At 36.5% G+C, this 27,394-nt stretch overlaps 4 protein-coding genes across 5 annotated transcripts; 3 read left to right on the forward strand and 1 right to left on the reverse strand.

The window, feature by feature from the left end:
- The first annotated feature begins 501 nt into the window (after positions 1–501).
- LOC122404599 (zinc finger protein 665-like) lies at positions 502–6,378 on the forward strand. 2 transcript variants are annotated; one of them, XM_043408698.1, is made up of 14 exons: positions 502–679; positions 1,171–1,441; positions 1,518–1,639; positions 1,873–1,994; positions 2,066–2,208; positions 2,269–2,437; positions 2,509–2,938; positions 3,027–3,364; positions 3,439–3,785; positions 4,244–4,317; positions 4,646–4,874; positions 5,189–5,361; positions 5,434–5,706; positions 6,182–6,378. In XM_043408698.1, exons 1-14 carry the CDS (start codon positions 542–544, stop codon positions 6,365–6,367), a joined length of 3,015 nt encoding a protein of 1,004 aa, XP_043264633.1. In that variant the 5' UTR covers positions 502–541; the 3' UTR covers positions 6,368–6,378. The 2 variants fall into 2 exon arrangements, with proteins under 2 accessions (XP_043264633.1, XP_043264634.1); XM_043408699.1 differs by lacking the exon at positions 502–679 and adding an exon at positions 790–999.
- A 1,566-nt stretch (positions 6,379–7,944) lies between these two features.
- Positions 7,945–9,863, forward strand: LOC122404764. The gene is made up of 2 exons (XM_043408987.1): positions 7,945–8,070; positions 8,179–9,863. The coding sequence occupies exon 2, from the start codon at positions 8,364–8,366 to the stop codon at positions 9,861–9,863; it is 1,500 nt and encodes a 499-aa protein (XP_043264922.1). The 5' UTR covers positions 7,945–8,070; positions 8,179–8,363.
- Positions 9,864–10,278: 415 nt separating this feature from the next.
- On the reverse strand, positions 10,279–12,245 carry LOC122404533 (ubiquinol-cytochrome-c reductase complex assembly factor 1). The gene is made up of 6 exons (XM_043408570.1): positions 12,106–12,245; positions 11,437–11,640; positions 11,103–11,175; positions 10,865–11,031; positions 10,467–10,661; positions 10,279–10,404 (listed from the first exon to the last, which is right to left on the reverse strand). Exons 1-6 carry the CDS (start codon positions 12,136–12,138, stop codon positions 10,321–10,323), a joined length of 756 nt encoding a protein of 251 aa, XP_043264505.1. The 5' UTR covers positions 12,139–12,245; the 3' UTR covers positions 10,279–10,320.
- An 845-nt stretch (positions 12,246–13,090) lies between these two features.
- Positions 13,091–19,924, forward strand: LOC122404532 (neither inactivation nor afterpotential protein G). The gene is made up of 9 exons (XM_043408569.1): positions 13,091–13,245; positions 14,303–14,505; positions 16,472–16,831; positions 17,521–17,694; positions 17,805–17,958; positions 18,325–18,446; positions 18,812–18,995; positions 19,130–19,352; positions 19,789–19,924. Exons 1-9 carry the CDS (start codon positions 13,125–13,127, stop codon positions 19,922–19,924), a joined length of 1,677 nt encoding a protein of 558 aa, XP_043264504.1. The 5' UTR covers positions 13,091–13,124.
- The last annotated feature ends 7,470 nt before the right edge of the window (positions 19,925–27,394 follow it).

Genomic DNA, 27,394 nt, shown 5'->3' on the forward strand with positions numbered 1-27,394 from the left:
CTGTTTTAGAAAGTCAGTAGAATATTTGTTACTATGAGCGAACATACCTTATTTACATTAATTTTAATATACCCGCGCATCTTGCGAGCAAATTGCTTCAGCAATCCACAGGCGCGAACTACCTTTTGGTTCAGAATTTCCCCTATTACGTATAACGGACAACAGCTGTGATCCTAGCCTAAAAAAAACTTGTCCCTATCACAGAAATGCGTTAGCGTGTTGTAACTTTCGATTGGTAGAACGCGGTTGGATGCGCAACCTGATTGGCGATGACACCAGTGCATCTGCTCAGTATAAAAGTTTTTTCTTGAGGCTAGAGTAGATACGAGCTCTCTTAAACAAAATGTACAATGATAGAATGTTACGCACGAGAAAGTTGCAGGTTATCCGTTATTCGAGGATTTTTATGTAAAATTCCGAAGTAAAGATTACGTACTATATAAATATAAAAAATTTATAGTATGAGAGAATTGTACATACTCATTCGTCACTTTGGTTAAGACATTGATGTTAGTCGTTAGTGAACAGTTCCCTTAGAGTCATGGCAGAAGTACGGCTTTATGATTCAACGATTTGTAGATTATGTGCAGAGGATAATGGAAATGGAGAATTGCTTTATATGGGAGATAATGATGATCCGGATTTGAGTTCTATGGTCAATCGGTACTTGCCGCTCAAGGTACAAGCCTTCGAAACATCAGACTGCAACTTGACTTCCTGCTTTCTGTATAAATACTACACAAATCAAATGTCTCATGTTTCGTATTAATATTTTTTTAGACAGTTATTTACCTTATTTGTTTTACGAAATCTTGTCGTATTGACGAGAAATTTTTACGCGTTCTTACGAAAAATCTAATTATCAACAAGCAATTTTATATTATGATCAATATTTTATTTGAATGCGTTTATGATATTATACATTAATTACGATACTTCTGTTAACATCTTTGTATTTGTCCGTATTTGCTTCTTACCTGTAATAAATTGCGCCTAAAGGTATGCAAAATTTCGTATTTCCAACTATCTTTTGTTATAAAAAAAATATTAAAAGAGCACGATATATACTCGTTACTCGCTTTCTCTTTCGAGGTTATGGTACTATAAAACAATGTTTATTAATTATATTTAAAAATAAAGTATCTAACATAATTGTTCATTGTTATCAAGATTCAAGATGATGGTAAGCTACCACGTACTATCTGCCCCGGTTGCAATATTCAACTGGAAGCAACAATCCAGTTCTTCGAATTACTGGTGGATGGTCAAAGGAAAATTCGTGAGATGTGGAAGCACCAGTTAGAACAAACACGGAAGGCTGAACGAGAGAGGCTTCGTACTGGAAAGGATAATACAGAAATTGTAACAGAAATGTCCGAATTAGATAACATTTCGCAGTATAATGAGGAAGATCAATTTGAACAACAAATTATAATAAAAAGTATTATTTTCCAATTAATATTTCATTCAAATGGTCATAAAATGATCATTAACTGTTCTATTTTTTCTTTTTACAGTAATGCCGGATGGTTCTATGTATGCTGCAGAACATGAAATGAGTTTACAAATGGAAGGTTTAAGTAAACCAAAACGAAAAAGAGGACGACCACCGAAAACACATGTAGAAAACATATCCATGGTTAGTAATCTGGTAAAGCTGTAGTTCAGTGGTTTTGCTTTAAGAGTGTACATTTTTTCCAATTGTTTTTCCTGTAAAAGACTGTATTTTGACATTGACAAGAGATATAGAAGATTTTTGTCTAAAAATGACCAAAAATATATTACTTTTTCAAGCACCCCAATCTATAGGGTTTTCAGTGTAATCTTAATATTATTATTTAACACATGATGTTTTAAATGTAAATATTTCAGGAATTAACAAAAGAAGATGTAATAGAAGGAGGAAGTCAGGAAGAAGAAGATAAACAAGAAGAAGAAGTAGACGACATAGATGGAGATGGGAGACGTCGTAGGAAGCGTAAAGTTCCTAAAAGGTACTTTCTAAAAGCAGGAAGAAACTAGCTGTAATTACCATCATTTTATAATAGAGTATGAAATGGCTTAGATATATGGAAGCGGTCCAGGGCAAGGAATTGGAAAGAATATACAAGGAAGAAGGAGTAATTGATGAAGAAGATGACGAACAACCTGATAATTTTGAAGATTCTGAGGAACAGTTGAATGTAACTGTGCCCGATAGTCAAGAAGGCAAGTAATAAATTATTCTTTTAAATTGAAACTATTTATTCGATTGTTTATATTTTTCAGAAATAATTGGTCATTTAGAATCCGAGGAAGGGAAAGACCTAGGAGAGTTAGTGATAGTAAATCGAGGTAGAGGACGAGGCAGGCCAAAGCTACGTCGTAGGAGAAATAAATTCACGTGTCAATTTTGCGGTCGAGGTTTCCTACAACGTAGTAGATACATTGTGCACAAGTAAGTAAATTTTTTTGGCCTTTTATTTGAAATATTGGAATGAAAGTAATTAATGTATTTATGGTAATCAGGAGTTTTCATAAAGGAATAAAATATGAGTGTTTAGAATGCAAAAAGTTATTTACAAGTAAGGAAAATTTGGGGTTACATCAGAAAGCAACTCACCACACTGGAGACGATATAAATGAAAGTTTTGAACATGATGTCCAAGATCCAAGTCCGGAGTCGAAACAACCTTTGTCCGAAGAGGATCGTAATATTACCGAAGTTCTCAAATCTCCTTTATCAGAGAAACGATGTGTAAATAAATTTTCAAATATTTCTAGCAGTTCCCAAAAGGCTCTTTTATGCGAACAATGCGATAAATTGTTCGAAACAAAAGAAGCTTACGATTTGCATCTGAAAACGGATCACGAGCGTGAAAAATTATTTATTTGTACTATTTGTAATAAAAGTTTTACCCAACAAATAGCTTTGAAGGCTCATATGCCCATACACGACGTAAGTAATATAAAATTGTTAAATAATTTGAAAATTATTAAAATACTTAAAAGGGGCAATAGTTAAAACATTGCTCATTGTTTCTTAGAGAAATAAACTGGAAAAAGAATATCCTTGCGATATTTGTGGAAAAGTTCTAAATCATCCTAGTTCCGTAGTATACCACAAAGAGGCAGAACATAACGATGGTCGTCGATTTGTTTGCAACAAGTGCGGTAAAAGTTTCAAACACAAGCAACTGTTGCAACGCCATCAACTTGTACACTCGGACGACCGACCTTATATCTGTAAATCCTGTAATGCTAGTTTCAAAACGAAAGCAAACTTAATCAATCATCAGTCTACGCATACCGGCGAAAAGAAATATTTTTGTGAAATTTGTGGACAACAATTTGCGCATAAAACTAGTCTCACGCTGCATTACAGGTTATTATACAGGAACAGAAAAATTCAATTGGTAAAATTTGTGTCGGCAAGTAAATGATTGATTTCACATTTAGGTGGCACACGGGTCACAAGCCGTATACGTGCGAGGTGTGTCATAAAAGTTTTTCGCAAAATGGAAATCTGCAAGAACATATGCGAATACATACAGGAGAGAAACCTTACTGTTGCGATTACTGTGGGAGAAAATTCACGACCTCGTCGCAATTTAAACTTCACGTGAAACGTCACACTGGCGAACGTCCGTGGAAATGTGAATTCTGTGCGAAATGCTTTCTACACAAAGACACGTGGAAATGTCACGTGCGTAGACACAAAGGGGAGCGTCCTTTTCAGTGTGCTCATTGCAATCGCGGTTTTACAGAGCAGTGGGCTTTGAAAAAACATCTTCGTCTTCACACTGGTATTTTCGTTTTCTTACAGTGAAAGATTTTAGATAAAAAATGACAATTATCTTGAATGGGTTATTGGGGAAATTAGAATACATTTTTCGAAAAATTAAGATTAAACTACAATTTTCTCTGATGACAAGTTGAAGCTAAACACAAGAACTAAGCTATCAGACGTTGATATTTTTTTTTTTTTTGTTGTGAATTGCCGACAATTCGTAAATACCTAAACTACAAATGACAAATTTATTTTTAGTAATAAAATAATTAATATTGTTGCTTAAAATAGTTTTTTGTGATATTATCAAAAGTATTTGTTGAAAAATCCTAAAAAGTGTTGGTTTAATACATTACTTTTTATTGTCAAAAGTAGGCAAGTTGTTTGGATGGTCTGTTTTAGGCGAACATTATACCTTTTTTTAAAAATTTTATTGTATTCTCTAAACATGGATCATGCTTTTTTGTTTACTAGGAGAAAAACCATACTCTTGCGACGTTTGTGGAAAAGCATTTGCAGATTGTTCAAATTTAACAAAACATAAAAAAGTAAGAATTTTAGATTTATTTATATACGCACTACAATAAAATTAACGGAGCGCTTTAGATTACCTGAAAAATAACGAATTTTTAAGTTCTACGATTATGTGGAAAACAGCCAAAATGTAGTTTTCGTTTTACATCGTCGAAACTCTATGAAGAGAAGCAAAGAGATTACAAATTGATCCTTTTACAAATCGTATTCACCTTTTTATGGTTGTTTATTACAAAATTGTAGATCTAATATTCGCTGTTTTTCAGAACTTCTTTAATTTTGTTGCGGAATGTTACATTACTCTGCTTATATAATGTAAAATTATTATCGAGCTGTTTTAAGGTACACAGGGAGACAAAAATTTCTGCAATAGGCGAGGTAGAAGGATCTCCGATTGGAGAAGTTTGGCAAATTTTACCAAGCTCTGAGACACCCGATGAACATTTATTGACTGACCAAATGGCTCAAGTCATTACGACAGACGAAACGTCTGGAGATGGTATTCAACAAATTATTTACGTTTCTTACCAAGATCCAGATGATCCCAATCAGTCTCGGACTTTACATTTTGGTAAAAATAAATGTTTTTACTGTATCACTATTATTATAAAACTAATAGAATATTATATCCTATTAAAATAGTATATAGTCTAGGAGAAAGAAAATCGGCCATTTGTATTACTGGATTAAAATTCGTATTCGAATTATTTACCGGATGATTAATAATACTGAGAAAATTAAATTTTACATAAAAAAACTAAATAAATATTTTCTCTATCTTTTCTAATTCTTATGTATACTAATAATAATTACATAATTATAGTTAATATGTTTATGAAAATATTGTATCGTTCACGTATTTGTCTCTATTTATTTTTAATGTAGTTGATGCCGGAATGATGAGGAAAAAGGATGAAAAATCTAATGCGAATCAATCGTTGTCACATTTAAATGTTGAGAATGATGGAATACTTTCCAATGCTTCTCATACCAACGGAAATAATAATTCAAACGAACGAATAAATGTCGAACTTTCGGAAACCGATCTTCAGCTACAGGTAAATGTGAACTACATATTAAATGTTTCAAGAAGAAATAAAAAAAAATAAATAAATAATCTTCATTTACAGATAACGGATGAAGAAGGTAATCCAATTCCCCTTTCGATTCAAGATGCACGACAATTATTATCTCAAACACAATTTGTTAATCAACTTAACGACGATCAAGAAATTAGAGTTCATTCTGGTGTGATAGCGGATGAACTAGCAGCACCATTGAGCGTGCATATTAATCATGAGTCCGATATGAAAAGTGTTGATATTATCAATACAGAGGATGGGAAAGTGAAAAATATTTCGCATGTTCAAACGGATGCAGAAGCAATCGTAAAAGCGTTGGAGGTAGTATTCTTGAATAAATAATAATTTAATGATTATGTTTCTTTAAATATATAACGATATCGACAGTTTATGGATTGATTTCGCACTAGCATGAGAATTAGTATACAGAGTGCTCGTTTGAAAACTTTAAATCGAAGCATCTCAAAAACAACACATTTTATGCAGAAATATTAAATACAAAAGTCCCTTAATTTCAAGGGAGAAATATATCTGGCTCATTTATTTTTTATTTATTAAAACGTTTGCAAAATTATTTGAAGGATAACTCTGTAAATAAAAACATAAAGGGTTAATTTGGAATGCAAAACTTGTACAAGCACAATGTTTATATGTATATATTTATGAGCATAAAACGCAGTATAGCGCAGAGAGGGATGGTTCCTCAATTAGTTAGCAATGTGTTAAGATCGTATTGTGCTTATTTTATTGAAATGTTATCGTAATAAAATTACATACAATTGAATGTGTGCAATAGGATGAAAATACAGATGCAAACGCGGTTGCAACAATCAATCAGATGGAAGAATCAGAACAACCAGGAATCGCCGAAAGCGAACAAGCAATTGAATTCACGACGCAAGATGGCCAAAAAGTTCGTTTAGTTACTTCTTATCACGTTGATCCAATGCAACTTGCCTCCGAGTACCTGACTATTGTATAAAATTTCGAAAATCGTGCATCAAAATATATAAATCAGTTCTTCAACATTGTAAATTTGCCATTTTAAATGTTGTTTTTTGTAATAAATTAAGTTTTTCTTTATTTTGTTGTCAACTGAGAAATTTAAATGTAAAAGAAAATGCTTCGATTAAAAATATTATAAAATATAGCGATTGATAAATGAATGAAATCATTTAATATTACTATATGTAGAATTTTCAAAATAATAAACCTTTAGAACGGTTCTCATTATTTTTGATCTGTAATATACTAAAATAGCGTTTAAGATAACGAACTATTCCACGACAAACTTGGGCTTTTTAACACCAGAGGGCCTGAGGTTGTGGGGTCGAGACTTATGGTCTCGTCCGCACAAGAGTATAGGGGAGCAGTTTCCCGACAAGTGCGAATCCGCCGTAAGGCTGCGCGCGCAGCGCAGCAGGGCGAAAGCGCGTCCTCCCGAAAATGCAAGGACGCTAAAGTCACTGCTTTGTAAGAACTCCGCGAAGAAGCACCTCAAAATGATAAAGATTAAAACTCCTGTTCTCACGGCAAAGACTTGTACGTCTTGCGTTTAATAAAGTAATACTCGTTATTGTTGTTGTTACGTACACGTGTTCAGTTATTTCGAATATTCATATCCGTGGTCGTAGGGGTGGGCCTACGAACGCACGCGCATAATACGTGGAAACGAACCACGTGCATCAAGTAAGCATAAACCCCACAACCTTGTTAATATTAATATTATATTATTTATATTAATATTCGAAATAACTGAACACTTGTATGTAACAACAACAATAACGAGTATTACTTTATTAACGCTAGGCGTACAAGTCTTTGTCTAGCAACAGTAGTTTTAATCTTTATCTTTTTGAGGTGCTTCTTCGCGAAGTTCTTACCAAGCAGTGACTTGAGCGTCCTTGCATTTTTGGGAGGACGCGCTTTCGCCCAGCTGCGCTGCGCGCGCAGCCTTACGGCGGATTCGCACTTGACGAGAAACTGCTCCCCTATACTCTTGTGCGGACGAGACCATAAGTCTCGACTCCACAAGGTCGATAAATAAGCGCCATCTAGCGTGAAGGAAACGAACTATTCCATGACAAACTTGGGCGTTTTGCCGTAGATAGCTGTGCAAATCATGCTTTATGTATTATGCTTGATGCGTTGTGAAACGGTTTCTTATAACTAAGGGAATGAGTCAGAGAGGAGAAGAAAGATAAAAATGATGAGAGCACATAGAATTCATTGAAATTATATCATTTATTGCCATAGATTTACATTATACAAAGTTTTAATACATACATATACGTCACGTCAGAAGTTGTCAACAAAGGTCTGCACACAGGCCTTTCTCTCTCGACTCACTACGCGTGATCTGGCATAGTGTGAGTAGTGCACCCGGTGCTCAAACTGGCATCCCTGGCACCAATAAGACGCCTATCTGAAAAAGAATGATTTGATCGATGTAAAATTATATAGTGACATTTTGTTTCTAACGTGTGCACACAGTTGTTTTCTCAACCAATCAAATAAATGTTTAAAAAATTTCAAACTCAAATTCGTTAACGTATACATTGAACGCATCTCCTGTCTTCGAAGACTATGGTAAACACAATATCTGCCCAAGAGTAAGCTTGTTTCCAGAACTGCGACGAGATTATTAAACGTGCAAACGATTGGCAGTATGAAATTGTGAGAATGGTATAAATTTTAATTATTACAAATATATTTCCAAGGTGCGTATAAATTCTGTCACGTACCGAAGTATGTAATGTTTCGTATTTTATTTATATTTATGTTTCCTTACAGATTATATTCACGTATTGTCCACTTGGTGACAGTGTGTTGTGATTTCCTCGTAATTTTATTACCTAATCGATCACTTTTTAAGGATGGACGACTACTACAAAAAATCTTGACAAATATAAGAAATGAACTAAAGTGAACCAAATGAACCAAAAAAAATTTATTAACTAATTGATCACTTTATAAGGATGGACGACTATTGTGCCCCACAGTGGACAGACTTTACGTGCAGTCCGCAATTGCCATCCGATACTTATTTTGACACGCATATAGAATACGAAGCGCATGAACCTTTGTTTCAATTAAAGTCCAATTTGAAATCCAATTTATCTGTATTTTACAAGAACGATAGTATAGATAAATCATCAAATAGAGAAACACATTTCGATGATAGTTTAGAACCTGTCAAAAATGCAAAAGACAACAGAATATATTTTATACCGCTTGATAATAAAAACCATTCTGCGAAGACAAAGACTGAGAATAGTCTAAGCAAAGTTACAAAAAACTTGGCGAAAACAGATTTCGATGATAGCTTAGAACCTGTACAAAATGCGAAAGACAACATAACATTTTTTATACCGCATGATAATAAAAAGCACTCTGCGAAGCCAAAGACTGAGAATAGTCTGAGCAAAGTTATGAAAAACTTGACGCTGAATGAAAAATCTCATAAAATTGATTGTTCGTGGAACGTGTGGCAAAGACAATCTAAAATGTGTAAAGGCAGACGATCGCAGCCGAAAGTGCTCACGTGTCAATATCGCAGGCACAGTGTAGCAAAGAATCGCAGACGTTCGAGCCAATTTGTAAGTTTGGCGGAGGCAGTATCGAAATTTCAGACTAATACACCGCAACGGTTTCGCACAATCAGTAATAAAAATTTAAAGCCGGCCTTGGTGCCGAGAAACCCAATGAAACTGACTCATCCAATTTCTCCGTCGCTGAGAAGCAAGCAGAGAACAAGACGTACTAATATTTTAAGTAACGAAGAACGTGAAGCCTTGCAACTTGAAGAAATGAGGAAACATCAAATAAAAGCGAACCCTGTACCACTTAACATTTTGAAAGCTCCATCCGCTCTAAAGAAAGTAGAAAAGAAGCCAATTACCGTTGCAGAAGAATTTCGTTTAACTCAGCCGAAGAAAACTCATCACGTATCGGATTCAGAAATAAATACAACGCAACATTTTATAAACAATACCGTAAAATGTGCGGAGACTTCCGTATCGTTTAATAAAAAACCGGAGAAACTAAAGAATTTACAGATCCAAGATAGCAATAAAATAAAAGTCGAATTTCGTGCGAGACCGGTGCCAAAATTTGTAAAATCGGCAAAACCGATCGAGGAGCAAACTGTGAAGAAACGAACAGTAGTTTCGCATCCGTTTAGTTTCGCTGAAAGGGACAAATGTCTTGCTCAAAAGAAAGAAGAATATGTTAAACAAATGCAAGAAAACGATAAAAAGAAACAAATATTTCGTGGGAATCCTGTGCCAAATTTGAAGGAAGTCAAAATACCAAATCTAAAGAATGCCGCTAAACCAGTTACAACCAAACAAATGAAACGTTGCAACAATCAAGAGAATAAACAGCCGAATATTTGCGTTTCTACAATCGATACAAACAAGAAACCGACAAAGCAGAATATTATAAGGAATATTAAAAAGAAGGAACGCGCTTCTTAAATTACCACTTACATCTCTGTCAAACTTAAAATATTTACCTAACAATTATTCTGAGTATATGTAGTGAATATATTAATATTTTCATGTATAGAATATTATTTTTCATATATAATAAATATTTAAACGTTACGTGTATATACATGAATAGGGCAATCAAGCTCTGAATTTTAATTAAATGTATCTATCTCATTCCTTTCATTTAACTGTATCGATTCTACTGTTAAAAAATATTTCACGTAATTTTAATATGTATAATGTCTACTATAGTAGAAAACACGACCGATTTATAATAATTATTTCACTTATTTCTGTAAAACTATTGTTTACAGAAATATATTTTAAACAGATTAGATGAAAAATCAATAAAAAGCATAAATTATACTTTCATGTTTAATTTATTTGTTTTATGAATATACCTAACTAATATTTACAAATTCATTTGCAATAACAATAAACCTTACTTAACGTCTCTCAAATCTATCCAGTCTAGTTTTGAACATGCAAAAATTTCTGATGATGGAATTTTATCCAACAAATGAGTCTAAAATCAAAAGAACGTAATTATTATATAACAATTGATGAAAAAGCAAATAATTCTTTCACCTGTTTTCTTGTGTAAATTAAGAGTTTCTCAAGCTGTTCTGGATTGTTGCACTCTAAACCGAAGAATCTCGCCCAAAGCGCGCCAGCTAGTGCTTTGTCATCTGACAAAATTCCTTCGTCGTAACAAATCATAGCACCGTTAAATTGAGCAGCTATAGAACATATTTGTTGTCTCTTTATCTTTGGATGAATTGTCTGATAGGGAAAATGACGTCTGTTTTAAATTAAAATTGAAGAACAATATAATCAAACGGAAATTAAATTTATTAATATTGAACCAAACTAAGATATAAAATTTAAAACAGAACTGAAACAATCTAAATTAGAAAAGAAAAAACAAATTTCATTTAAACTTATGTAGAATATTATTAATATTAATTAATTTATTGATCACTTACACCAAGCTTATTTACTCTGATATCAATATCTCTCCACATAGCTTCGACCAGGTTATATCTAACAATTTTACCTGCCTCTCCTTCGGACATAAAACGTACCATTAACATCCAAATGTGCAATTCCGTGACCAAATACCAAGAGAAAAATGTGTCTGGCATATTAAAATCTAATAAATAAAATAACATTACGTTTAAAATAATGTTCACAAGGTTGATTAAATTAATATTAGAGATATACCTTCAAAAAATGGAGTGTAATTAAGAGTATCAACTAAGTCTTCATACATGAAATAACCCAACCCCATTAATTGCTAAAATACAAGCAAATTAAATTAATTGAAGCGTACAGAATATTTCATAACTGGTGATACATCTATGAAGTTGATAATACCATACGGACAAACAAGTTGAAAATACAAGATAATGACGTTAAATATTTCAAGCATTATTTGTTGTCAATTACATCATTGACTGTATTTCAATAAAACTTAATCTAAATTACCTGTATTGGTGTTGGTATACGATAAATTATACGATATACAAAAATATAATAGTTAGTAATTTATACTTACATATTTTTGTTTATTGATACCAAGTTTATATAATAGTTTGTTGATAAATCCAGTTTCAATTCCTGATCTAACTATGTTGGTTTGCACACCTTTTATACGAGAACTATTAGAAAACTGACGAGACCGAGGTCTTACAGAAAAATCTATGCCATTGGTAATAATATATTGACGTTCTATCATAGACTTCATTGTTAAAGACAGTGTCTTTTGTAGTGAACATTTTCACAAGTGTTGCCCATCATAAAAATAAACAAATTAAATTAGTCAAATATTGTTGAACATAGAAGCAAAAATTTGAGCAGAGTTACAATTATTATTGCTTTCTTCAGAACAAACAAATAAATCTGATTTTGTAAAATATTCAAATATCTCAAAATCGACTGAAAGAAATGAGTTACACGCATACGCAGACTGTATACAACTGTGTAATCAAACTATTACAAATAATTGAACATGTAAATAGTGTTATGTTCGTAAACACGATAGTGAATAACTATTTAATAACTTCATAATCAGAAATAAAGGTCAATAGAAAGTAAATAATTATCTACAATTAAAAGAACTAAATTAATAACGAAATAACATCGTTTATAACTTAAGAAACTCATATTTATGGTTATGTATGATTTAGGTTATATTAAAATATTTTTATCTTAAATGTAGACATACCTTTTTCAGAGATAACATCCTTGTACAATACATATTTCTATTATTTATTTTGTTAATTTTTGTCTAATCATTAAAAAATTTTAACTATTTTAGTTTTCAGATCAAAGAAACGAGTACTCCTTCTACTTCTAAAACGTAAACATTTCTTCTGGTCGTATTGCAATAATAGTCAAAAAACGCGGTACAATTTAAAATATTATATCTTGATCATAGAGTTGCAAAGTACCATATAGAGGCGACACTTCTGTCAAAACCTTTGATATTCGATACTCTAATTTGGTGACCTAGAACGTACCCTTAGGATCAAAGTTACTAATATTAGTACTCATTCCATAGATATACAGAGTAGGCAAAACGTTTTAATAAACGAAATAGTAGGAACGCATGATAAGGAGCGCCTTAATGTTGGATTGTCGCAGATATGTTTGAATGCAGTGAGGTGGTTTCCAGGTGTTGTGTTCCAGGTCTCCTAACATGCTTTCCCTCAGCTCTTTGATCAGGGGGCAGTCCCACAAAATGCAGATCTAGGGTGCCACATATTTTTCGATCGTACACGATGGAGGCGCCATCTAGCACCGAAGATAACGTACTACTTCTCGACAAACTTGGACGTTTTACCGTAGATGGAAACCCAAGCATCCTTCCGTGAAACTACATTTGTTTCAGAAATCGACTTTAGGGGGAATAATTATTACGTTTTCGTCAACCTCTTTCAAGTGTAAAATCCACGATAATAAAACAGAAAAATAAATACAACGTTGCATTCACTGATCTTGCAAATAATCTTTAAATCTGTTTTTCTTTATCATCGGTCAGTCCTTCTTTAACAACAATCTACGCTACTCATTATGGCTGACCATCTACTCCATTACCGTAAACGTCTATCTATTGATTGCATGTGGAAATACTAATTCAATAATGCAATTACTATACATCCCTTGACTGTGCCAGTTTCTCGTAGTCATTCTGTCACCGATACCGATCGCGGACGCTCCGTGATCTCGTCGTTTCTCGACGCGATGTGGAATTATGTGCTGGTCTCGGCTCTCGTGTTACTCGTGTCGTTGCTTTATCATTGTTACTTCAACAGGCCGATCAGCATTATCGACTACCCCAATCAGCATTACGATTATATAGTCGGTAAGTAGTAGAGCATGTTTTTCGTCCGACAGCCAGGATCGAATTAAGATTTTCGAGGCCCGGGAGTATTCGATTATATCGAACTTTTGTATATCGATAGCATACGCGTTCCTAACGATACGTGTGAAATATTAGGCGTACTTATTCGATAGTTTTAAAAATATCAACAATTAAATTCGTGTAACTTTTGATCTAGAGGAGACTGGAATAAATAGCAACACCTTGACTTTGAAATAACTTTTTTCGTAAAAATTTTTGTTACGAAAATATTATTATTGTCGTTAAAATAAAATAAACCGAAATTGATGAGGCAACCTATGAGTTGTTTTGATAAACATATAAATCATGTTGTTTAGTACACTCTTCACTATTATCGTCGAAAGTAATATTAAATTGAAAACTTTGGACATTAGGATAATCGAATGTGAACAAAACAGTCAAATTAGAATAACGATTTAATTTGTTGAATAAAAGACAAACGGTATTTGTAAATATTTATTTTATTACTTGAAAAAAGGAGGCCCCTTAAAGGATGATGCAACTTTCTCCTTTCTCTTTTAATTCATACCTGTTAATACAGACAATGATCTATAATATGGCGTTAGTCGTAACAGTCTAAGCGTAGCGTGGACAAGGCAAACATAATAATCCTTCGATCCATTCTTCGACTCGCGTTAAATCGGATTACGAAAACAACTTTCGCTGATGCAACATCCGAGAAGCATTTCACGCGTTTGCATTGATAAAATTAAAATTAATTATAAAATTAAGATAAAGTCTGAAAACTGAAATCTGTAAGAATTTAAATTGAAAATTAACTGTTATTGTTAGACGTCTGCACGATGGTGTGAAATGAACTTTGATTAATAAATTTACATTAATGGCACGTTAATATTTAGTGTGAGTAGGTAGAATTATGAGACAGGGTAGAAATGTGAGAATCCACTGTTCAACAGACTTTTATTGTTTCCGATACAACAGAAAGTTTTTATGTACAGGTGTTATTTATTTTAAAGACAATGAAAATGATTAAAAGTTCTGTGTTTTACTTGCGGAGTTGGCGCTGGGACCGCTGGTTGCGTGGTTGCATCGCGATTATCCGAGATTTCGAACGTCTCTGTGCTATTGGTCGAGGCGGGCGGTTACTTTGGATGGGTGTCGTCAGTACCAATTTTGGCGCCAATGCTGCAGAAGACCGAAGTCGACTGGGCCTACACGATGGAACCGCAAAAGCACTCATCGAGAGGATTCGGGAACCATGTAAACGACGATCAATTGTCAGTTTAAAAATCAGAGTGCACTTGTTGCAAAATCTTCAGAAAAACCAATTCAAACGATCTAGAACACGGAACAGAGACTCACTATTCGACTTTGCTTTTAACGCGTTGACTGCCGCGGTGGTCACCGGTGACCGGCACTTGACTCACTGTATACACGCCTTATAAAGGCTTCGAATACACTGTATGATGAATTCTGATATAGATGGGCTAATTTTTAAATTAAATAAAACTGGAGACACTTTTTACACTGATAAGAATTTCATAGGGATATGTAGTTTATGGAAATAGACGTGGTACCGTAAAACTTTTACGAATTTCGAGTTTCACGTGATGTGGTATACTTTTATGCGTGTTCTTCATGCTTAAATTCTTCGACTTCTACAGTTAGCAATGGGGAATGTTAGAAAAAGCAATGCTAACGCCGTTGATTGTCATGGTGGTCACCGGTGACCGACACCTGACTCGTCACTGTAAATCCACAATCGAATAAACTGTACGATGAATTCTGATATAGATGGGCTAATTTTAAAATTAAATAAAGCTAGAGACACATTTTACACTGATAAGAATTTTATAGGGATATGTAGTTTATGGAAATAGACGTGGTACCGTAAAACTTTTACGAATTTCGAGTTTCACGTATTGTGGTATACTTTTATGCGTGTTCTTTGTGGCTAAATTCTTCGACTTCTACAGTTAGCAATGGGGAATGTTAGAAAAAGCAATGCTAACGCCGTTGATTGTCATGGTGGTCACCGGTGACCGACACCTGACTCGTCACTGTAAATCCACAATCGAATAAACTGTATGGTGAATTCTGATAAAGATGAGCTAATTTTTAAATTAAATAAAGCTAGAGACACATTTTACACTGATAAGAATTTTATAGGGATATGTAGTTTATGGAAATAGACGTGGTACCGTAAAACTTTTACGAATTTCGAGTTTCACGTATTGTGGTATACTTTTATGCGTGTTCTTTGTGGCTAAATTCTTCGACTTCTACAGTTAGCAATGGGGAATGTTAGAAAAAGCAATGCTAACGCCGTTGATTGTCATGGTGGTCACCGGTGACCGACACTTGACTCGTCATTGTAAATCCACAATGGAATAAACTGTATGGTGAATTCTGATAAAGATGAGCTAATTTTTAAATTAAATAAAGCTAGAGACACATTTTACACTGATAAGAATTTTATAGGGATATGTAGTTTATGGAAATAGACGTGGTACCGTAAAACTTTTACGAATTTCGAGTTTCACGTATTGTGGTATACTTTTATGCGTGTTCTTTGTGGCTAAATTCTTCGACTTCTACAGTTAGCAATGGGGAATGTTAGAAAAAGCAATGCTAACGCCGTTGATTGTCATGGTGGTCACCGGTGACCGACACTTGACTCGTCATTGTAAATCCACAATGGAATAAACTGTATGGTGAATTCTGATAAAGATGAGCTAATTTTTAAATTAAATAAAGCTAGAGACACATTTTACACTGTTAAGAATTTTATAGGGATATGTAGTTTATGGAAATAGACGTGGTACCGTAAAATTTTTACGAATTTTGAGTTTCACGTGATGTGGTATACTTTTATGCGTGTTCTTCATGCCTAAATTCTTCGACTTCTACAGTTAGCAATGGGGAATGTTAGAAAAAGCAATGCTAACGCCGTTGATTGTCATGGTGGTCACTGGTGACCGACACTTGACTCGTCATTGTAAATCCACAATGGAATAAACTGTATGGTGAATTCTGATAAAGATGAGCTAATTTTTAAATTAAATAAAGCTAGAGACACATTTTACACTGATAAGAATTTTATAGGGATATGTAGTTTATGGAAAAAGTCGTGGTACCGTAAAACTTTTACGAATTTTTCACGATTATACCAACGCGTTCTTGGACACTTGGTGAAAGTTTCGATCGAACAAAAATATTCCTGCAGGTGCAAACAGCGCCACGTGGCAAAGGATTGGGCGGAAGCGGTCAAATGAATTATCTGGTTCACTCCTTCGGGAGACCGGAGGATTATAATGAATGGCCCAAGGGATGGTCTCACGCCGATTTGCTTCCATACTTCAAGAAGGTGGCCGATATTATGAACGTGATGTCCAGCCCGGAAGAGGAGTATCTCACCGACGCGTTTCTAATGGCGGACGAGTCGCCAAATTTGAGTAACACGACTCTGCTGAGAGGCATGTACACTATCAAAAGTGGATCACGATGGGCCACGTTTCACGCGTACTTGCAGAACGCTTGGAACAGAAGGAATTTACACATCTTGACGAACGCGCTGGTCTCCAAAGTATGACTTTTCATTTTTCGTACAATTAACACTATTTCCGTCAAAAGCGTCGAAAGACACCTTCTTCAGGGGAGCTTCAGGCAGTGGAAATCGCTTTTGAAACGGTAACGCTGATGTTTATGCACTTTTGGGATTAAAAAGCAAGATAATGACTAATACAGAAATATGTATGCTACACATACTGCTACTTTATTACTGTGCTTCTATTTTCTGCATTAAAAATTTATGTTCTTTGTTTTACAATTAATACCGATGTCATACAGGATTAACATTAAATGTTTCTCCATTTCAAAGTCCTATTAAAAAAATCCACAGTCATATTCAATCACTCTACCGACTCACCCACTAAATTAAGTTAAATAATTCGCTTACTAGAAGCGTACAAAATTTTAAATTGAAATATCTCGAAAACGAAGGCCCATTTTGAAGGAACCTTTTAGGGTTTTATTGATACTAGGTATATACCATAACTTGTACCTATCACCCCCTCTTTCCATGATTTCCACTGCCGGAAGCTCCCTTCGTTAGAACCGTTCGAAACAAAAAATAAAATCGAAATCTTCAGTGGGAATGCTTTATATGGACCACGATGATATAACGCAATAAAATATAAAAAAAATCTAGATTATCTGTGAACGCAAAAATTCGACCCAAATAACTGTTCACGCCAGTTTTCACGTAATTTTCAGATATACTTAAAAAAGGACGCGACCGTGGACGGAATTAAGGTGATTTACAAAGATGGATCGGTGGGAAAAATTCTTGCGAAAAAGGAGGTGATTCTTTGCGCGGGCGTTATCAATACCCCTCAATTGCTTTTGCTCTCGGGGATAGGGTCGAGCGAAGATCTCGACAAATTTCAGGTGATGGATCATTCAATTTTCTCGCGATAAATAGATCTTCGAAACGTTACACGGTGCCGTTGTTATTTTGTTTGCGAACGATATAAAAACGATTACGCGTACATTTGTAGATACGAACGGTGAGCAACGTTCCGGAAGTGGGCAAGAATCTCTTTGATCATCTTCTCATTCCGCTCTACGTGAATCTCAAGGCAAGAGTGAGCATAACTTTAGTAAAATTGCAGACGCTTCCCGAGGTACTCAACTACTTCGTGTTTGGAAGAGGCGAGTGATAAGAAATGTTTCACCGTAGTTTAATCGCGAGAAACTATCGTTCAGGGTTGGTAAAAATTCGTCGAAGAATCCTGGATTCGTTCGTAAATAATTTTCGTACTTTTATGAATTTTAATTTAACGCGAACGCGAACCGACAGCTTACGAACAAATCTAAACATTTTCAAATAAACAGGCAGTATTCTTTGTTCCAATTATTTTGCTCGTTTAGCCTCGGTATTAATTAATTCGTGGGCTTGTAAATATGACCATGGAATCCGTTCTTTCTATAATTTCTGAAAGATAAAATAAAATTTAGCGATTAATTTTCTGTCCCGATATTGGAAGCATTTTGTAAAATTTTTCTTGCTACTTTAAGGGTGGTATGCAACGAACGCTGTGATGGGGATCGGCCGTGCAAATAACAGCGGTGTGATGCTGTTCGGGGTGGGTTCTACGGAAGAAAGAATATTAAAATCCTTGTCCAACTATAAAACCGAGGTAAGTACAGCGATAAATACAGTAAATAAAGTAAATAAGCGATTTTTTCGAAAACAATTCTAATTAGAAAAACATCGAAGAGAAAAATTGGGAGATGCATCGTAAACAATATTTAAACAAAATTCCATTTAAAAAATCGAAGGTTCGTTTCTCGAAAAACGAGGCAAACGTGCAAAATTAAGACATTGGCGGATATTGGTCATCAGGAACTTTTTTCTTTTTCATTTTTTTTTTAATTATCGCTGGCTAGTAATAGTGTATTACATTGTCGATTGCAATAAGTTGCATCCGTGACTCCAAAATATTCCAAAGACTCCGGAAATATTTAATCGTCACGGATACAACGAAAATAACGAAACGTACAGTCTTACAGATCGTTTTATCCGTCCTACAACAACAATACTCGCGAGGGTTTCTTGTACTTGTCGTACTGTTTGCAACCGAAGAGTCGCGGAAGCGTTTCGTTGAGATCCGCCAATATTCGCCATCAACCTAGGATCGATCCAGCGTATCTTAAACACGACGACGACGTTCTGTGCACCCACGAGGGTAAGCGAGTTTCATAAATGCCGTCTTCCTCGAAAATTCATCGGCAAAAGATTGGGGATCACGCCTTATTTTTCTGGCCACGCGAGCTTACTTTTCCATCGACGTTCGCGTGACACGGTATGCAAATCTTCCAGCTATAAACTTCGCGATCGAAACGCTCGACACGAAGAAATTCCGCGAGTACGGCGCGGAGGTTCACCATCCTGATTTGGAAGAATGTCGTCACCTACCGCAGGATTACCGTGACATCGAGTACACAGAGTGCGTGATTAGGGTCGGTGGCCTCACCAGTTACCATTTATGTGGCTCCTGCAGGATGGGAGCCGACGATCGAGCAGTCGTCGACGAGCAATTACGGTAAAATGTATTCTAAAACACTTTTTATATTATTTAATACTTCCAGCGTACATCGAACTTATGTTTGTATACTCGTTACAGTATATCTACATTCGTAAGTCTTTATAATAAAATTTTTGGTACCCTCGTGTGCTTCACTTTGATCATTATGTGACAATGTTAGCGTAGAAAGCTGCCTCAACACTGTTCACGTCAAGTTTACGCAAATTAATCCTCTATAATCTTACGTAATTCAGAAGTCACCCTATTATTTATATTCTTAGAGTTTGATTTTATTCTCGATGTGTATCAGTTGTGGTTTCGAAACAATAATATTACCTATAAACGATCAGTGTAAAATAATTATTTTGCATTAGTAAATATTAAAGATTTAACACATGAAAAGAATAGTGCCGACGTTTGATTCTAATTAAACCATATTTCTTTCTTATTTCAGCGTGAGAGGCGTCAATGGTCTAAGAATAATGGATGCCAGCGTAATACCGTCCCCAATTTCCGGTAATCCAAATTCCGTTCTTATCGCCATGGCGGAACGAACAATCGACTTGATCATAAATCGGACGATCGACTAAAGCTAACTGTATCTATATATAAATAAAAAAACGAATGTAAGAGTTCGTAAACCTTTACATTAATCATTTAGGTGACTTTGGTTTGGATTTCGAGTTACGTTCAGGAGCTAGAAAATTTTATGACCTTTTGTTAATCGAATTCCTCTTAACCAGTTAGCTGTGTTTGTTTTATTTCGTTTTTACCTCCAAAGATTCTACATATATTTAAATTTACGAATTTTAATTTTCATTACAGACATCGTGACACAAAATATGTACTGTCATTTCTCTATGACGGATATATCTATGAAGTTAAAATTAATGCAATTTTAAAAAGTCAAAACGACCTTTCTGATTTTTCTTTGGGAATTTTAAAGAACATGTTCGAACGTTGAAACGTTCGTACGACGATAGGGTGAAGATCGAAGATCGAGGAGGGATCGTAAATGAGATTTAGGGTCGCGTAACACAGAAGACATCGCCATCAGGTTTTTTGTAATTTATAATTAATGGTAAAGTTTTCTTGTTTTACAGTAATCGAACAGTTATTAATAGTCTAATTTAAATTTCGATTAATTTTTATACAAACAAAAAAATAAGGGGTGAGTTACACTCAACGGCGTAGCACGAACCCCTGCCACGTCGTTCGCGCTCGGAGAAAAAGAAAAAAAAGAAAAATCGTAACTTCTCTCTACGTTTCATTCGCCATTCTTTCGTATTCAGCTTTGCCTTTTCTTTTCGCTACGCTCTCATAGTACAACGCCCGCCATCGTTACACCCCCAGTTCCTGTCCGAGACCGTTTCGATGGCAGAGTTTCGTCTCGTTCGCTTCTCTATTCCACTCTACCGCGCCTGCACTACCGTTCATTCGTCGCCTGGCACGCGTCTTCGTCCAAAAAAGAAAGACCAGTCACGATCAAAAACTCTCAAACGTTGCTCGCGAACCACGAGAACATGTTACAGATTCGTTCGTAAACCGTCCATGAACTAAATCGCGAACGAATCGAACAAATTTCGATGGTGAATGATATCCGACGTTGTATTTATTTTATTCGTGGTACCGTCCCGCCTCGGATCTTTCTTTCCTCTTGCAACATATGCTCCGTCATTCGATCAGGCAGGCGCACACTGTCTCCCGTATAAATAAAAATTAACTCTGCGATAACGCGAACTGTCGTTTTGTATAGACGAAAAACACAACTGCGGCTCGCACGCAAAGTTCACGCTGGAGGTTCACTCGTTTCCGGTGCCCCCTTCTCTCTCACAGACACACGCTTCCGTCACCTTTTACCCGCCGCGCTCTTGATTCGCGTCCGCCCCTCGTAATCGTAACCGTAAACTTAATCTTTCGTAACTTAAAAACGAAAAAAAAAAAAAAGAAAAAAAAAAAAACAAAAATTGGTAACCACCGTGTCGCTTCCGCGGCGCAAGCCACCGTTTCCTACCCATTCGGGGAAAACGTAACAGGAATCATCGAATTGGACGTCGACTGGCGAGACGCCCGTGGATCGATAGCGCCCGATCGACGCGTAGATAACGAGAATTATATTTATGGAATATAATATCTTGACCGTGGGGCGAAAAGAGTATTCTCGGTTCGTTTCTCTGAGACTGTGCACACCGTTTCGAGCGTGGATCGAAATATTTTCTCGAACCAGGAGCGAAGAAGAAATAAAACTGCAAAACACGGTCCCCGCGCGAAAGATGATTTCGACGCGTTTGGGAGACAGATTACAAAACGAAACGAGACACTTTTTCCCCGCGGTCGTTGTTCCCGTATTGAAGTGCAGGAATGCCCAAAAGTATCGCCGCCGCGGAATCGATCCTCGGGATCGGCCCGCCGATCGACAGTCGCTCTAAAAAACGAAACGTTTTTCGTATCCGCGAGACAGAGAAGGAATTCGGGTGTGTCACTGGGCGTGCACCGCTTGAATACGAGCGATCTACGAATCGCCGTCTAGCCTCCCGTTTGTTTCGCTCGTTTTCATCGTGTTTGTATAATATACATTTATTTATTCATTCATTTATTTATGTATTTATATCATCTCTTGTCTTCGACGTGATGTCGTATTGCGGGGCGACGAGTTCGGGGCTCACTTACAATCTAAAAAGTACTCCTTAATATTACATATATATTCTATCTATATATAATATATATATGTATATATATATATATATATATTTTTTTTTATATTGAAAAAATGAGTGTACTCTTTCGTTATCAATAGGAATAGTATCGATTAATTTGCAATTGCGTGTAACATAGACGCGTCCAGCGCATAGAAACATAAATAAATAAATATAAACGGATTGTATTTACATATACTCGGGCGTCTGAGGGTTTGAAGGAGGGTCGGGTGGGCGTAGGGAGGAGGGCGGAGGTGTGTGACGAGGTATAATCTGATATATTCATTCGCGGTTTCTCGTCTTATATCTCTATATATATTTACGTGTATATTAATATTGTTGCCCGTGGTTCTGGTTTTCATTTTTTTTTTTTTCCTTTTTTTCGATTCCATGTATATATGTTCGTTTCTATATATAATATATAGCGTGATATATATATATATATATATATATTATGTAGCATGTGTACGAATAAAAAGAACGCACCGTCTTCTCCGTCGCCACGGGCTTCGCGTAAAAAAAAAAAATAATACTTCGCGGGGACGTGAGAAATAAAAACCAAGAAGGAACCATATGTATAAGCATTATTGTACAACTATTATTTAACATGATCGTGTGTATACGCAGGATGTCCCAAAAATAAGCGTCGTTCGAAATAACGCCCGAAGGGAGCATTTATTTCCATTTTTCGCGCTGAAAATAATTATGAAACGAACTTTATTCTTTTTTTTTTTTTTTTAATTGTGATTTGCCTATTAGGAAGTGAAATTATCGATCGGATCTGACAGGATAATGTTTTTTTCTAGAATTATGCGGATATTCTTTGTTTCTTGAAGGGCGAGTTCGAACGAAAAATGGAAAACATTCCATGTTCGTCGTTATTTTTCGAACGAACGCTCGACTCGATAAAGCCTGTAAAATGTGTCGGTGTGTGTGTGTGTGTGTATGACTGAGGTAGAAGTGGTTTCGTATACGCTTATATTATATAATCGTGTGGTCGTAAATGCGCAAGTATTGATGACTATCACTGTTCTCCAGTTTCTACCGAGTACGAGGTAAATAAAATTGCAAACAGGGTGGTGGGTCGTGGATGGGGGATAGTTTGTGCGAAGAATCGTGAAAGAAAATGAGACTCGGTCGCGGAACGATGCTGAGAGGCGGCGTTTCGTTAGAAAGAAATGCAACCGGACGGATTTCCGAGCTTCAGAGATACAGAGAAACGGCCAAGTAAAACAAAAATTCATCGTATACTTTCCGCCGGGGTGATAATGATAGAAAAAAATATATATATAAAAAAGAAAAAAAACGGTAACAAGCGTAACGTGGATCCAAACAATCGAACCGTGATAGTTTCTTTCGTTTTTTTTTTTTTAAAGGAAATTCACTTATTTCGTTCGGAGTGAAAAAAAAGAAAATGCAATAATGTCTAACGAAATTCTTGTTAAAAATAACTAAAAGTAAATTTACGGCGGGATACTCGTTCGATGTAGAGACAGAAAATATTCTACGACGGTTTTCTCGAAACGTGTAAACGATGATAAAATTGCGAGACGCGACAAAACGACCAACAAAGAACAAACGTGTCTTCAACAGGAAACAATATAATCGCTGATCGTTCTTCGTGGGGGGGTTGGCTCTCGGGGAGGGATTTAGGAGAAAAAGGATTCATCGTGGAAATCGAAGAATTTTCGTGAATCGAAAGAGATACGTGTCCATTAAAAGTAGAAGTACATGTACGAACGACGTAATCGTGAACGCAAGTTGTAATCGTCGCTGAGCAGTCTATGGTTGTTGCAAAATGTACTGGCCGCTCAAGGCCACTCGTTCCACTGCGAATCACAGCAAACTTTTGTATCGTTTTTCGTGCTTGACACGAAACAGAGATCGAAAGGCAGATTGGAATTGTTTATAAGCTTGGCAATTCCTAGCTCTCCATCGATCTTGTTCCGATTTCAGCTCACTCTTCCCCTTTATTTACAGCTGTTGCTCGATAAATACTCCTTCGTTACTTGGGTTCCATTGCGATCAAGGGAACGATAGACGAAAAGAAGAGAAGAAGGCGTGCAACGTGCAGTTAACACATTACCAACGGGAAACGAGAACGGTGTGTTTTTCTAGTAATTTTACAAGAAAAGAAATTCTATTATCCGCGTATAACTCCAGAAAATTTCAATAAAATATATTAATTAGAAAAATAGTTATCAGATTTTTAGTATATCGTTAAAATTACCGTGTAAGAAAGTTTGTAACAGAAATGCCCCGTCGTTGATGTGTTAACAGAAAAAATAATGGAGAAGATACGCGAAGATTCAGAGCAGATGCGTCGTTCGTGTGTTCGTACACGCGAGGTGTTTCGTAAAATGTGACGAGAACTTTGAAAGTGCATTTTGATATCTTTCTTGTATTGTCCACTTATTTTCACAGCAATATCAGCCTGAATACCTGAATAGAATAATGCATGTTACGGAGTCTTTGCAAAAACTGTACTGTTAAAAACCGTAATCGCAGTACAAAAAAGTATTTGCCGGACCCGGTTCTACGTTCGGGTAGAAGAAAGAAAACAATTTTTCGATATTCACCAGCAAAGTTACGTTTCACATTTCACGTTAACGTCCTTGCAACGTACCTAACGCGATAGGTATAGCGCCATCATCCGCGTAACACGGTGACGATAATCGATAGCAGTCGTTATTAACACGTAACGATGCTAATAAAAATACAAAGAAAAGATAGTGATAAGCGTGATACAGAGACAAAGAGTAACTTTTGGTGTAACTACAGCTACACCGACGATCCCTACTATACACTCTTACTATTGCATCGCTTGATTATTGATTTATGTTATTTAATCTTATCGACTATTATACTTTGTAGTTTGTACTTGGTTTTCATATTCCTGAGAAAAGGACTCGTGGGCACGAATTTTACTCTGACCTCTGTTCGAACCATCATATTTGCGAATCGTTTTCTTTCTATCCCTTAATAAAATCGCTCGCACGACGCGGAACGACGCCTCCGTGACGTTCGATTCTATCGCAAAATACCGTTCGACTGTGCTTATGTACAGAGAGATTTATATGATTCTCTTTTCCTTTTTACTTCTTTCATTTATTTTTTCTGCACCCTGTATGTCGTGTGTGAGGTAGCATTTGTACTAGTGTGTGACGAAGTATTTGTGGATCCGTTGCTGCGACGGGCGACGTTAAAGGACATCGGTGAATCAGTCACGGAAGGATTCGCGCCCGTGTCTGGCAGTGTCTAGTTTCTCCAGTCTTTTCGTTCGGATGCGTACCAACGAAATTCGATCAATTTCATTCGCGATCGAACGAATAAAAACGTCACGTTACGCTCGAGAACCGACATCCGATGGCCTCGCTGATCCCGCACATCGATAGATTCGAATTTACAAAACGTAACGGGAATTCGGTATAAAATTTTTACTCGTCGATCGCGAACAAAATTCACCCAACACCGCGTACGGATAAGGATTCCCCGAGCCTATTTCCTATGAGCGTCGATCGTTCGTGCAGGCACTGTTCTGTGCGTCTCGAGAGCCGTTGAAATCACCGACTCCTCCCATTCGCGATCGGAAACGCGTACAGTCGATCGAAATGGACCGAGCCTGCGGAAAAAATCGTCTTAACAATTCTGTAACTATCGTAAACTATTGCGAACTATTTGGTATTAAAATATGATCACATGAAACAGAGCCCCCGCGACACGCGTAAAGAAGAGGACGACGTATCGTATAGAAACCGGAGAGTGAACGGTAAAAAGGCAGTGGATTCTCATACTGAAACTGATATGCAAATCGTTCTTTGGGTTTGAAACAAAGTTTGCGGTTTGCCCTCTTCGTCGCGTACGATCGCGGGGAACGTTGTTCGATCGCTGATAAAAATCGTCGACGGAGTTCTGGCTCTTAACAGTAAATCGTGTAGTGTAACGGGTAAAAAAGAAATTCGACGATTTCTATCGCGACAAAACGACTGAGCACCGTGCATTAAAACGCGCGATCGGAATTGTAGCGTGACGAGCTTAATTAAACCGGGTCACACGAATCCTCGACCGTTCACCGACCACCCGTCGCTACAGCCGGCCATTTTCAACTATCGTGAAACCATCGATCGTCGCCGTTATCGTCGTTTATCTATCGTTCGTCGAATTCTATATCGTGTTACATCATACCAGCGTGTATAGTAAGTGTTACAAAAATTCGCAATCTGTCGATCGTTTCAATTTTTTTTCTTTCTTTTTTTTCTCTCTCTCTTTCTCTCTCTCTCTCTCTCTCTCTCTTCACCCCTTAAACGTTAGTTTACTTTGTACTATAAGTCGCGGTCGCCAACGAGATCCGTCGACGGCCGCACGCCGCCGAAATCGAAGCCCCGCCTCGCGACAGTAAGCCCCTACAGTTTTACATAATATTATCGTTATCGTAATCGTTTATTAGTGAATTTTTTTTCATTTTTTGTTTAATTATTTCTTAATCCATTTGCCGCGACAAAAGAAAAATTCATTACGTTTTCCTTAACGTTCCACATCATTTTTTTTTTTTTGTGCTTTTTTTTCCTCACGTTTAAATATGCTTATGCGTGCGCGATACATGTACTATGCAATCATTATCAACTATGGTATAGTACTATTATATACTATACGATGATCAAACAGTATAGTAGTTGCCAGTGCACTCTCTGGGCGCCTATATAACATCGATCCACCCCCGTTCGCTTACGCGAGCACGCAACAATTTCGCCATTTCGAAAAAACAGTCTCGCCACGTCTCGACCAAACATTTTCACCGTCCCCCTTTTTTTACTCTTTTTTCTTTTCTTTTAATCGCGGATCAAGCCCGTTTACACCGCGAGTCTTCGTCGCGGGTGCTCTCGAGCGTCGAAAAGCCTTATTTCTCGACGTCGATTTATTTTCTCTTCCGTGTACCTTTCGTTTAGATTCTATCCCCCCAACCCCATACTCCCCCTATTTCGTCTTCCGCTTCTGCGCGACAACAATCGACGAACCCGCGGTGTAAAGCTCGCCTCGCCCAAGCTGTGTCACACACGACATCTATAAAGGATTTTCAATCCGTAAAACACATATTATAGAAACAACATGCAACATTTTATCCTACGCCGTGATACAATAATGGTACATACGTATGCGTACGGTCGCGCGTGGCTTCGTAACGTGGATATATGCACGCAATCGCGTACGCATATACCGCGCCCCTGTACGTGTTTCCGTGTATCTGTGATGTGTGGTCTCGATTCGCGTGCACGCGAACGAAATTGTGTTCGAACCGGGATACGATCGGGGGAACCGCGAAATTTCGAAACGTCGACAATTACAAGAGAAACCACCCTTTGGCGT

The sequence above is a fragment of the Colletes gigas genome, unplaced genomic scaffold (genome assembly GCF_013123115.1).
Source record: "Colletes gigas isolate AHSC1104 unplaced genomic scaffold, ASM1312311v1 Colletes_gigas_Sc00003, whole genome shotgun sequence".
Classification (NCBI taxonomy): Eukaryota; Metazoa; Arthropoda; class Insecta; order Hymenoptera; family Colletidae; genus Colletes; species Colletes gigas.

Excerpts from the sequence above, each read along its gene's own strand:
- LOC122404599 (XM_043408698.1), top strand. The coding sequence starts at position 542 with ATGGCAGAAGTACGGCTTTATGATTCAACGATTTGTAGATTATGTGCA. Across the intron at positions 3,786-4,243 it reads ACATCTTCGTCTTCACACTG|GAGAAAAACCATACTCTTGC; the intron begins GTATTTTCGTTT and ends TTTGTTTACTAG. Across the intron at positions 4,875-5,188 it reads GTCTCGGACTTTACATTTTG|TTGATGCCGGAATGATGAGG; the intron begins GTAAAAATAAAT and ends TTTTTAATGTAG.
- LOC122404764 (XM_043408987.1), top strand. The coding sequence starts at position 8,364 with ATGGACGACTATTGTGCCCCACAGTGGACAGACTTTACGTGCAGTCCG.
- LOC122404533 (XM_043408570.1), bottom strand. The coding sequence starts at position 12,138 with ATGTATTGTACAAGGATGTTATCTCTGAAAAAG. Across the intron at positions 11,641-12,105 it reads GGATGTTATCTCTGAAAAAG|ACACTGTCTTTAACAATGAA; the intron begins GTATGTCTACAT and ends TCACTACAAAAG. Across the intron at positions 10,662-10,864 it reads TCAGAGTAAATAAGCTTGGT|ACAATTCATCCAAAGATAAA; the intron begins GTAAGTGATCAA and ends TTTCCCTATCAG.
- LOC122404532 (XM_043408569.1), top strand. The coding sequence starts at position 13,125 with ATGTGGAATTATGTGCTGGTCTCGGCTCTCGTGTTACTCGTGTCGTTG. Across the intron at positions 17,959-18,324 it reads CTACTTCGTGTTTGGAAGAG|GGTGGTATGCAACGAACGCT; the intron begins GCGAGTGATAAG and ends TGCTACTTTAAG. Across the intron at positions 19,353-19,788 it reads GTCGTCGACGAGCAATTACG|CGTGAGAGGCGTCAATGGTC; the intron begins GTAAAATGTATT and ends TTCTTATTTCAG.